Consider the following 12,795-nt stretch of genomic DNA (forward strand, 5'->3'; position numbering starts at 1 on the left):
ATCCCTTCTGAATGCCTACAGGAGAAGGGAGAGGAAGCTGTGTTTGGTAGTGGCATCATGCTGGAGATGGCAGAAATGGCGGAGGATGATCCTTTGGATATGGAGGCTGATGGGGTGGAAAGTAAGGACAAGGGGAACCCTGTCGCGGTTTTGCGAGGGAGGGGAAGGAATAGCTAAAAGAAAATAAAAATCAGAACAGATGCACAATGCACAATGAATTGCTGATTTTCTATCACCCTGCTTTACACTATCACAGAAAGTCAAGATCTATCCCTATGATTTTATACTATAGATATAACAAAATTTGATGGTATTATTTTACTTTTATAGTCTTGTCACTAGTTTCTTACAACTTTGAGCATCTCCTTCTCGCCTTTGATTAACTTGACAACTTCATGTAAATTTCACCAATTAAGAGTCAATCTGATGACAAGGAGGTATACAGATTACTGAAATAGAATGAAGTGTCAATTTTTAAAAACCTCTTTTGTTAAGTTTCCAATATTAAGGTTGCATTGTCAGAATTAAAATGGTCATACAATCATTATTTTGTGGAGGGACTTTACATTTGAAACAATCTGCAGCTTTTGTTCATTTCTTCCACCTCCCCCATCTTTTAGTCATTTCTTTTGCCTTTGTGCCAAATGCGATCCCTCAGTCAACATGAACGTTATCAGCCTTCTGTTTCCCAGGTTTCTGCCCATGTGGTTTTTAAGGTAACCACTCAGAGACTTGTGATGGTAGCCCAGATGGATAGTCCTTCAGCTTTCCTCCCTTACTGTCTTGCTTCCATTTATTATTCTGATTATATTTTGCAATTTAAAAATAAATGACAGCTTCCACAATAAGCTGTCCTCTTACTTGAAGTATTCTTCACTCCCGCTGACAAATGTTTTGTTTATTGGCCTGGTGTAATTCACCATGGTAACGTTGGGAAAGGCAGAAATGCAAAATGTTGAGTTTTTAATCTGCACACTGTTAGTATTTCCCATTATACAAGAATCTGTTGGAACAAGAAACGTGACATTAACATATTTAATAATTTCAATGATTTTTGCCATTGCTGTTGAAATTCCAAATCACTTGCGAACATTTGAGTTCCTTGAGACTTTAGTATTTCTCACAAAACTCTGACACTGAAGACAAGAAATGCTTAAAGAGAATCCTGACTGTTCAAAGGATTTCCTTTACATCAATGCACTGAGAAGTATCTTCTTAATTGAATGAAAGTTAACATTGCATGCATTAATATAAGGCTTGTTCAAGTTATTAACAAAACTAAATGACTACAGGATTGTACTTCCATGAAATATCAGAATGTAAAATCACTCTTGTACCAAATACAATTAATTTTATGTGAAATATTGAATTGAAATAAAAATCATTTGTCCCTGATGCACAATTGCACATGCATAGGTTAGTGTACGGAATAACATGGTATGGTATTTACTGTGTAGCTATACAAGACCTACCTCTCCATGAGACGTAGTACCCGCTACATGGAACTTCAATGAATTATTTGGAGTCAACATGTAATCAAAAAAGAACTGATTGCTTTCCTTTTTCATGAGGAATGTATGGGTCAGGCTGTAGTCTTTTACTAGTCTGCAGAAGATCAGAAGATTCAATGGAATACCCACTTATCATGTTTTCATGAATCTAGTAGCGGCTCATGCTGCCCTTATGGAGAAGCTGTGAGTTATGAGCCTTCATGGTCTAATATTAGATTTTATTCAGGATGTGTTCTCCAACTCCAAGATCCATGTGAGGATTGATGGAGAGCCACTGAGCCTGTCTCACAAATAGAAGCGTGAGATAAGATTGTCCATTATTCTATTGATGCCTTCATCAATGATGTGTTGGATGGTGTAATAAAGGAAGATCTTGGAATGGAAAGTGTTTCTAAAAGAATTATGGCACTTCTTTTCACAGACTGTGTTGTGCTGTTGATGGACATACCTGGAGTTCACCATCCTGAACCGTGGCCTAATCAGTGAATGGATGCTCCAAATGCCCCAACTGCAATATTACAGCTCTGCACAGTTCAAGAAAATTCTTGAAGTTATTGATTGGAAGTAGCACAGATATTTGCCCCAAATGTTAATTTATATCAGTACCTGGGGGAATTTTTTGGCTGTGAACTCTAGTGTCGTCCTTCAAGACCACACTTAAAAAGAAAGATTGCTCTACTCTTTCTCATCTTTGTTAGCAAAGTCTTGATGTCAATCAAGCTGGGGGCAATATGGCACATGTCCAGATAGTTTCCTTAATGTTTCAGAGTTTCAAGGCATGTGAAAGGCTTCCTCTGTCTGCAAGATCTTTGAATATGTGAGTTGGATTTATGACAACAAAGGGTAATTGTTGCAGGAAGGGTTCCGGGTTCAGCCTAAAAAATCTTGCTACTTGTCAGGGCTCATGGCTTTTAAATGGGGACCTGCATTCAGCAGTTGTTGCTGAGTAAGCCCAATCCATTGCATTATACATGAATGCCTGTAGCATAAAGGTTACTGGGATGTTAGAAGCTGTCTTACTTAGGTCCTTCCAACATGTCAAAGAGAGCCACCCTATGAATAATAAAAAAAAATAAGAAAACACTGAGTCTTGGAATGACAACTGCTGGAAGCATTACCCGGAGTCCAGAGATGCAAACGTGTGCCTAGGGATCAATGCCTATGTTGATTAGGTTGCTGAGAGGCAAGCAGTTGCTGCTGAAGCTCTACAGCTCCAACTGGTGGGGTATGGCAATGTGTATTTGCTGTGAGGAGAAAATTAGTAGCAAAGCATTCAGACATTTAATTGTGAGCTATGCCATTCGAGAGCAGTTCCTGGTGCCTGTTCTTCATAAGCTCAACCCTGCATTGTCAACTATGTTCCTTGTAGGGAAGGGGAAAGTAAATGGGGTTTCTTTGAGTTGAGTCTGTTCCAAGATGCCAAACCTGGTGATGGGAAATTGGAACCCAATTGATTATCTGTGGCAGGCTCAGTGATCGGATACTTGAGGAAGGCAGATCTGCTGCATTTCAGGATAGAGACCTGGCCATTTAGGCTAGCTCAATGATGAGGGTTGGCAGTATAGATCTGTAACAGGGATCTGGTACTCTCCTGCATAACTGCAGATAACCTTATAAGCCACCACCCTAACAACTAGGGTGATCCTAGCTGGAGAAGCAGTGGGGAACTTGCAAACATTCTGTGCTGGTAAAGGGGTGTAGTTTTATCCAGTTGAAAGCAGTAATACTCTTACACATTCATGAGGTTCACAAAACCTTTACTTTTGGCAAAATTATATGTGGACTTCAAGGGTTAAATTAGGAGGCGGGATTACACAAACTGGGCTTGTATTCCCCAGAATTTAGAAGGTTAAGGGGTGATTTGATCAAAGTTTTCAAGATATTAAGCGGAACAGATAGGTTAAATAGAGAGAAACTATTTCCGCTGGTTGGGGAGTTTAGGACTAGGGGGCATAGTCTAAAAATTAGAGCCAGACCTTTCAGTAGCGGAATTAGGAAACACCTCTACATGCAAAAGGTGGTTAACAAAAATCTAAGAGATATGGGACAAAGGCAGGTATATGAAGTTGGGTCGCAGATCAGCCACAATCTCATTGAATGGTGGAACAGGCTCAATGGGCGCATTAGCCAACTCCTGTTCCTTTGTTCCTATGTTATAATCTTATACTTAAGTTCTCCAGGTGTGTCCTAAAGGAGTAAAATATGCACTCTACATGAAGCAAACATGAACTGTACTTAAATACATTCCTTAGCAGTTCTATTTGCAATTCTCAAGCATGGTGATCAGTTTCCATGCAGGTCAGCCACACAGTTGACTGGAACAGCACTATTTTGCGTGCACTGTGTAATGCACTATAGTAGAGATTGTGCATCACAGTGTGTTTTGTATCATATAATGCAGTATGGTTTGTACTTTTAACACATTGTGGTATGTTCTATGTAAAACAATGGGCTGGATTTTACCTTAGGTGGACAGGAATTCACCACCGACGTGAAAGTCAGTGGCGAACCCACTTCCGCCTAGCCCAGGGATCCGTCCCGCATTTTACAGGTCCCTGGGCTTTAATTGTTTCAAGGCGGGACTTCCACCCACTTGAGGGAGGAGGTCCCGCCTCAGTGAGCTGCCGATCCATCAGCGGACTGGCACCTCTTAGTCTCAGCAGCGCCACCAGGAGTGGTGGTCACTGCTGGGACTGCAGCCCAGCTGACACCAGGGAGCCTGGAGGGAAGTTAAGTCGGGGTAGCCTCACCGGGGAGATCGGTCCTTCCCTGATGAGGCTGGAGTGGTCATTTGGGGGGAGGGGGCATCTTGGATCCCGGGGGTGGGTTGGGAGGCAGGGGCGGCCCTCAATCAGGCGCCCTGTGCCTGACTATCATGCCCCCCCACCCCAGGGCATGGAAAGGCCGGCAGCTATCGCTGGGCGGCCTTTCATGTCCCCAGCACGCCTACTTGCCACGGGTAAGATACCCGTGGAGGCAGGCGAGGGCCCTTAAGTGGCTGTTAAGTGGCCACTTAAGGGCCTTGATTGGCCTCAGGTGGGCGGGCTGTTTCCCACCCCCCCACCCGACACTGTAACCTTGGCTGGAGGCAGAAGCAGGGCGGATAGGCCTCCTGGAGCCTCCCGCTCAATTTTACGCCACCCCCACGCCACCAGCCGATCCCCTGGGGCAGCGTAAAAGTCAGCCCCATGTTGTATATACTTTCACAGTTTCAAATGTACTCTGCAGCACAGTGTGCTTTGTATCATGAAACATGGTGTGATAATATACCATGTAACATATGCTATGTTATACAGTATGACATGTACACAGATTGTTTAAAAACCATTTAACACATTGTGTTAAATACTGTGTACCACATGTATTGTATCACAAAGTGTGGTATGTACCGTGTATAACAGTGTGGTATATAACTTGAATGCACTGTGTAACATAGTGTGGAAAATTCCATGCCACACAGTGTGGCATATACAGTATGACTAATACCAAGTAACAACATGATATGTACCGTGTAACACAGTTTGGACTACTGTATAAAACAGGGTGTATACATGGAGTAACACAGTGTGGTATCATGTAATATTGTAGTACTTACTGTGTAACATAGCATGATAAATAACATGTAGTACCTCACTATGCTATGTATTGTGTCATGGAGTGCAGTATGTATTAAGTGACATCGTATTCTATTAGCATCTTTTCCTTATCACTGTTTTCTCTAGATTGAAATCTGATCATGTACTTGTAATTAACTCTACAGCCTGGCAATTACTGATAGCAATGTATGACATGAAGACTTAACACGTTCATATTGAATTTGCTTTTCTGCTATTTTAACAGATGCATCAACCAATTGAAACTACTATATGGAAAGGAATTTGATACTAGCCTGTTAAGTGTTTGTACAATAATATTGCTAACATTATTTAACAAGTTTATACATTTACATCTGAAAAAATATTAATTGCAGGGATTTTTTTATCGCATGGAATCACCAAAATCAAAATCCCTGTAAAAATGAAACATCATTACATTCCTGATTTAATACAGACTCTCAGTTATCTGTCTTTCTCTTCAATAATCTGAGAACAATTTTAACAACCTAGGCAATTAAGACTTTCTCATTAGAATTTGGAAATATTTTACAAGCTTTGTAAAAATGGAAGCTGATCAACCAAAGAAAGACTTGCATTTATATAGCACCATTCAGGATGTCCCAAGGAACTTTGCAACCAATGAAGTACTTTTGAAGTGTAGCCACTGCTGTGGACAGTCAATTTGCACAGAGCAAGATCCCACAAATAGCAATGTGGTAATGACCAGATAATCTGTTTTAATGATGTTAATTTTGGGATAATTATTGCGAAGACACCGAAAAGAACTCTCCAACCCTTCTTCCAAAAGTGCCTTGGGAACTATTACATCCACCTGAGAGGGAAGACAAGGCCTCGGTTTAATGTCTCATCCAAAAGACAGCACCTCCAACTATGCAGCCGTCCCTCAGTACTTGACTGGAGTGCCAGCCTTGATTTTGTGCTCAAGTCTCTGCAGTGGGACTTGACCTGATAGTGCTACTACCCGTCCATGGCTACCATACTTTATATTAATAGAATCACATCATCCCAAAGTGCTGCCTTTCTCAAAGCAGAGATGCAATCATGAGACAGGACAGTGCAGGTTAATACAGGGGATTTTGTAAAGCTGATGTGCAGTTCAATTATGTTAGTATGTAATAAGGTATAGGCATAGCATGATGCATGCATTAAATATATATACTATACACAAGCATTGCATTTCTAGATATGCAAATATGTATTAAAATAATACCAAAGACATTCTGCATTACCTTTGAATTTCAAGCATTTGTTTTGGAGATGAGTGTAAAACGGAATGCATTACTGTCTGCTGTTATCTGCCAGCTGTTAGGTTTAACCCATATTAGTTTTATATTACACTGTGATTTTCCAAAGTTAGCAGCCTTCATTTTCCTATGGCTTAAGATTTTGTTTCTGTGAATAAATTAATGAGATGCATCATTAAGATTTCAATAAGGTTAAGAAAAACTGTAGGATCATTAAATGCAGTTTTGGTTTTGCTAAATCTTTGTGTGTAGCGCAGTGCCATCCAGTTTAAAGAGCAAGCATTTTCAAATCAGGAATGGCATGGATCAAGTGCATGGTAAAGCTTCCTCTACTTTGTTCCAACAATGTGCCTTAATTCAACTTCATAAAATCACCCCCTACTGGGCCAATGTAAATAGGCCACGTTTCACTTTTATGGTGCCCTTTCAGTAAGACTGTTAATTTGTATCATATTAAAGACAAAATTTGTATTATGGATCCAAAATCATTTGGAGTTAGATCGAGATTACTGAAATGAATTCCACAGGACCCTACCACCTGGTAGAAAAAGACTTTCATCTTGCCATCCTTGGCTGGTTTCAAACTCATGTCCTGAAATGAAGCAATATTACTCTAATTCACAATGCCTGTAGAGGCATTTAGAGGTGATAAGAAGTTATTTATTCACCATAGCAATCAAAATATAATTATACCGTAATTCAACTGTACCAATTCTGTGACCAACACTTTCTCCAAGCATGGTCCCCCCACTGGGAGTGTGTGAATTTACCCCCCTATTCAATGACAAATTTTGGCATGACAGCTTTTTTGAGATCACTACTGTGGCAATTGATGTAACAACTTTTCCATTGCAATATTACTGAATAACTTTCTGGTGCACTAGTCATCATACACACTAGCCTCAATATAAGAATTTAAGAATACCAAAAGCACAGAATTACTATAGAATAGTGACAAAGATAATCTAATTTTATAGAATAGTGACAAAGACAATCTAATTCAATTGTTCAAATGACGCCATGAAGCAGAAAGGTAAATTTCTAACAAGTGTATAACATTATGGCCCAGATTTTGTGATCAGTGGCAAAGTGACAACACTCTCTGCTGACCTCGAAGGAAGCTGTGCACAAAGATCTAGCAATCTCTGTGGTGTGGATGTCCCCTTCCCCGACAACAGTTTGAATCTGATGCCAAATCAAGGGGATCTCCAGATGTCCAGCAACAGTTATGTCATCAAACAGGGTAAGCAGCCAATTACATTGAAGTATTCTCACAGACAGGAAGTAAAATGCACTGATTACCTTTCACTTTTAATTACATTTTACAGAGAATAAAATAAATGATTGGGGCATACAATGGGATTAAGGTAGAAGCTGCAATACCATAAGCAAAACATTTTTTAAAAATTGAAAAATAAGTGTTTTTTTTATCAAAATGGAGGAATTTGACATTCCATAAATATTAAATTAATTTTTCAGGGCCAGTGAGGCTGTTCAGCAGTAATTATGAATTTAGTATGGCAATAGCAACACAGTTACACCTCATTCAACAAGGTGTGACTTTTTCAAGGGTTTTTACTGTGAGACTAATTGCATAAAAGGGCAAGTTCTCATTAGATCAGCGATTTCTATTTGATTGCAGTCTGCGGGGACCTCAATAGCACGCCCTTTAGAGAAGGGTAGAATTACTGACAGCAACATCTGGATTTCCACATTTAACTGCACATGAGCAGACTCCTGAAGTTGCTGTCGGTTTCAGACGAGTAATGACAACGAATGCTGACAGTTTTGCTGTCATTACTACTGCAAAGTCCAGGCCATGTGAACCAGAAGATAAGATTACACACCTTGGTATCTTCTGTTATGATATGCACTGTGCATCACTTTTGTCAGGCTTCTTGCTGTTTTTGGAGTGCTGGATAATATTAGTTTAAGTGTTTTATACTCCTCAGTGACATTACTGTAGGTTTGTGAATTAATTTACAGTAGACTACAGGCAAATTCTTTACACAGTTAATACTTGTCAGAAGTTAATACTTAACTCATGCTTGTCTCAAAAATTTGGCTGAACTAAATGTTTACAGTCTTAAGCGTTGCTTAATTTTTATCCAAGGCAAAGATTAGAATTAATTTAATATGATTATAATTTCATTTTATTGCATTCCATCACTGAACCTTCAAAACCATTAAATGTAATTGTATATTGTTCTAGTTCTACTCGAATCTTAATGGTACATCTCAGTAATATTATAAATGAGCTGGGATGTTTTAACCAATCAAGATGCTCACTGTGGTGCTGAGAATGTGGTTCTCCTGTTGTACCAAGCATCTCTGTGTATCTAAATGTGTTGATAATGAGTGGATGGAAGCAATTGTAACAACTGAAAGATATACTGCTCGTGGAAGCCAATACACATGGTGCTGTGAAATGATGAGGATGAGCATTCAACCATGACCTGCTCCCAATCTCTGAGCAGAGCACATGGAGCGATCAATCAGAAGTGAGATGTCTCCATATGGTGAGGAACTATCCAATGAGCATTTCTACTGAGCCATTTTGTATCCCTATACATGATTGACTGAAAGCAAGACTAGCATTGGTTTGGAAAGTAGTTACCCACCCTCAGAGACACAGGGGGTAAAACTAGGTGACCTGTAACAAACAAAATGAGGGAAAAAGACAGTGCTTAACCTTATTGGAGGGTTATATAGCTTTAAATGAAAATTGTTGTAAAATTCGATTTTACACAGACAAAATGTTGACATTCAAAAGGTTAATAATACAGGCCTGTGTCCTCACAGTCTTGTGCAAACACTGAAAAATGTTATATTTTCTCACTTGCATTATAAACACATCTGAGACAATCCAATTACTGAGCATTATAGAGAAATATGAATCATTTGACATTTGAAAGAAATTTCTCAACATGACTTCGGAACTTGTATCCATAGTGTTCAATATTATCTGGGCTAAATTTATGCCCATTTATAGTCAACAGGCAGGATATCCTAAACTGGAGTAGTCAATTTCTGATATCTACTAAAAAATAAATAAGGCACCACTGATCTAGCCCAGTGACAATGTGGGTCCTCTTGGCTGGCATCACTAATTACATCCATTCTAATGTTCTTGGGATGAAAAGGAAAAATATTATTGCCTCAAAAGAGCTCTGTAAAATGAATACCTTGAAAAGTAAAAGATTTCTAAATTAACCAATGAGGATGAAAACTTATCACTGACAGTAATTATCCATACAGTTAGCTTCTTCAGCTAGTATCATCTTCAGACACAAATTTATGAGCATCAAAGAACAGTGGGGAGATTAGAAGAATGCCTTGTATACTTAGGACTGTTAGGCCATGGAATATCCTACCAGAAACAATGGTAGAAACAGAATCCATAATAGCTTTTAAAAGGGATTTCAATTAATATTTGAAAAGAAATATTTAAGGAGATTATGGAGAAAGGGCAGAGGATGGATAAGAGATAACTCTTTCGCACAACCAGAATAGGCATGATGGGCCAAATGGTCTCCTTCTGGTATGTAAAATTCTATGAATCTACCTGACCATCTTGCTTTTTAGATAACTTATAAATCATCAGTGATAAGCCAGAAGATCCATTCACAAATTGCATCTCTTAAGGGTCACTGTAGTTGCTTGAATCTATTTACCCTCCAATAAGGCAACATGGTCCTATACAAATGAAGGAACAATGTATTTAAAATCACACTGCAATTCAAATGATCATAACAGCAGCAGTAAAATGACTAGCAGTAATCTCCTTCCCAATTCCCACTAGTCAGCGAAGATGGATGAAGGTTAAAAGTAAATAAAAACAACTATATTGGAAGATGCTGTGTTCCCTGGTGGATTTTTTGATGACCGCTTGTAGTTTTAGGTATTTTATGTTGCACAGGTATCCATGTCGATCCCTGCAAAGCAAGCGCATGTCTTTTTTTTCTGTTAAGAAAAAAAACTCTTCCAGTAGGTAAGAAGATTGGGTCAGTCCAAAGAATAGGTTCTGCAGTGGTTACCCAATAACAGCTTGTTCTTGTCTCTACAGTTTTCAGTGTTCCATCTATTTTCGCAGGATGCCCAGGGAAGGACGGGTATACACGATGCAAAAAGGTAGAAGAGAGTGTAGCATATGATGATGTTGTAGTACACAGCGATCAGAACCGAGATGATTAACATAGCGATTCCGCATCCTACAGACAGAACGAGAAACAAGACAATAAGACATTTTTTTAAAAATTGTACCACCCATTATATGTAGAGGTGTTTCCTAATTTTTCTCCTGAAAGGTCTGGCTATAATTTTTAGATTACATCCCCTAGTCCTAAACTTCCCGACCAGCAGAAATAGTTTCTCTCTATCTACCCTATCTTTTCTCCTTCATAGCTTGAAAAATTTGATCAAATCACCCCTTAAGCTTCTAAATTCTGGAAAATACAAGCCTTGTTTGTGTAATCCCTCTTCCTAATTTAACCCTTGGAGTTAAAAAAACTAAATATCAGAAGTAGCCTGTGAGCTTGAATGCTTTACCTTGTAAGGCAGGAATAGCTTTCCACACTGATATAGGTCCCTGACTGGCAAACTGGCCAAGTGCTGTTTCAAGTAAGAAAATGGGGACTCCAGCGAAAGCCAACATCATCAGGTAGGGGATCAAAAATGCACCTAAAGGGAGGAACAATGAATAAACACATGGCTTAGAATATATTGATCTACTTACAGAATTTAAGATGATTTTAAAAAAAGATTGAAATTATGTTATGAAAGTTATGAATCCAATACAAGCTATATTTTATTTATGATTGTAACGCTGCTTCAAAAGTGTATAAAAAAGAATTAAATTCAGTTGACTTATCAGTAAGTAACGAAAGTCTATTGAGAGAGACAAGTTAGGCAGAAGCAAAATTTGATACACGATGTAGAGCCAAAGACAAGCACTAGGGGACACTACAGACTCAGCAATCAAAAACAACACTCTGGGGACTGTACCGAGAATCGGGGACAGGAGAAAAATGTTTTCTGGCACTAGGAATCAAAAGATCCAAATCAAACAGCAGTCACATCATTTCAACTCAGTCGATAAGGTAAAACTATCTGTTACAACCTCCTGTCATTTGCAGAATAGTCTGACTGCTGAATGTAGTTGGTAATCTCTACACTGATTCAATGCAGTGGGTGAACCTGGGATGAGTCCGGTTTTGTTCTCAGTTCACTTGAAGTGATTTACGCAATTTATAGCAGTTGTACCTCCTGAAACCAATAAACTCACTTAAAATAAACTGGTCAATAAAGTTTACACAATATACACCAGGGGATAAATTTTATGCTCACCCTCACGGTGTGTTTGGAGGTGGGGAGGGCATAAAATCAGGTGGGATGGTGGCAGGAGGGGGCCCTCTCATCTTCCCTCCTCCGCTAAAATTAAGTCTGGGGCAGGAAGGCCTGTGAACGATCTTCCCGCCCCACCGCCAATTGAGGCACTTAACTGGGCAATTAATGCCCAATTAAGGGCCTCATCCCACTGCCGCTGCAATTAGCCATGCGGCAGGCAGCACTGTTATCGCATGGGAAGCATGGCTGGTAAAACCATGTGGGCTTTTTGTCAGCTCTGGGGTGGTGGTAGGGGGGGATGGGGGGTTCCTCATTATAAGGCACTTAGTGCTGAGAGCCACCCCCCTGCCCTTGCTACCAAATCCCCTACATACCCCTTCCACACTACCCTCACCCTGCGAGACCCCTTCCGCCCTGACCTACCTGTGGCCTGGGTCCAGCGCCGCTCCTGGGCCTTGGGTGGCACTGCTAAGTTAAAGAGCTGCCAGCCTCAGTTCTTGGAGGGTGCTGGATCCTTGATCCCGAGGAAGGACTGCCACTGTCCACTTAAGTGCCTAACTGGCACTAGATTCGGCAGACCTCCCACAGAAGAGGTGTCATCAGGTTCTCAGCGTCGCTTTTACTGAACGTCAAGACCCCCGTCGCCCGGATAAAATCCCAGCCCAGGTCTGCAATGTAGCGAGATGATAAAGCATGGATCAAGAAAATTAATTTTTGATCATTTACTTCCCTCCCTTCTGCAGACAAGATGCTGTCTGGTGTATCATGGATTCTATTCAAACCATCTAACCTCCTGAGGAACAATGCTGCAAACAAAATCTCAATAACCATACACGCGATAACATACATATATGATTGGATGCCTTCCTTTGCATGACATTTCCTACTTCCCAGCAAATATATCTATCTCCATATCCTTGCAACTCTCAAATCTTTTCCTAAATCAGATATCACGTACTCTTTTTAAGTTTGTTAACTTACACAACAGTAACTGCTTTCACTAAATGGGGGTAATTTTGATTTTGGCCAGCAGTGTAAAAGACAATATTGATTCAGCCACTTGTTATACATCTGGCC

At 39.9% G+C, this 12,795-nt stretch overlaps 1 protein-coding gene across 1 annotated transcript in view; it reads right to left on the reverse strand.

Moving 5' to 3' along the window:
• Nucleotides 1-12,795, reverse strand: part of slc6a5 (solute carrier family 6 member 5) — a 58,972-nt gene that overhangs the window by 35,632 nt on the left and 10,545 nt on the right. The window contains exons 2-4 of the mRNA XM_068046919.1: nucleotides 10,921-11,052; nucleotides 10,410-10,583; nucleotides 862-1,003 (exon numbers count right to left, since the gene is read on the reverse strand). Coding sequence (XP_067903020.1) covers nucleotides 862-1,003; nucleotides 10,410-10,583; nucleotides 10,921-11,029 — 425 coding nt within the window. The 5' untranslated portion in view covers nucleotides 11,030-11,052. The remainder of the gene's footprint in view (nucleotides 1-861; nucleotides 1,004-10,409; nucleotides 10,584-10,920; nucleotides 11,053-12,795) is intronic.

This window comes from Heterodontus francisci, chromosome 14, assembly GCF_036365525.1.
Source record: "Heterodontus francisci isolate sHetFra1 chromosome 14, sHetFra1.hap1, whole genome shotgun sequence".
In the NCBI taxonomy this organism is placed as follows: Eukaryota; Metazoa; Chordata; class Chondrichthyes; order Heterodontiformes; family Heterodontidae; genus Heterodontus; species Heterodontus francisci.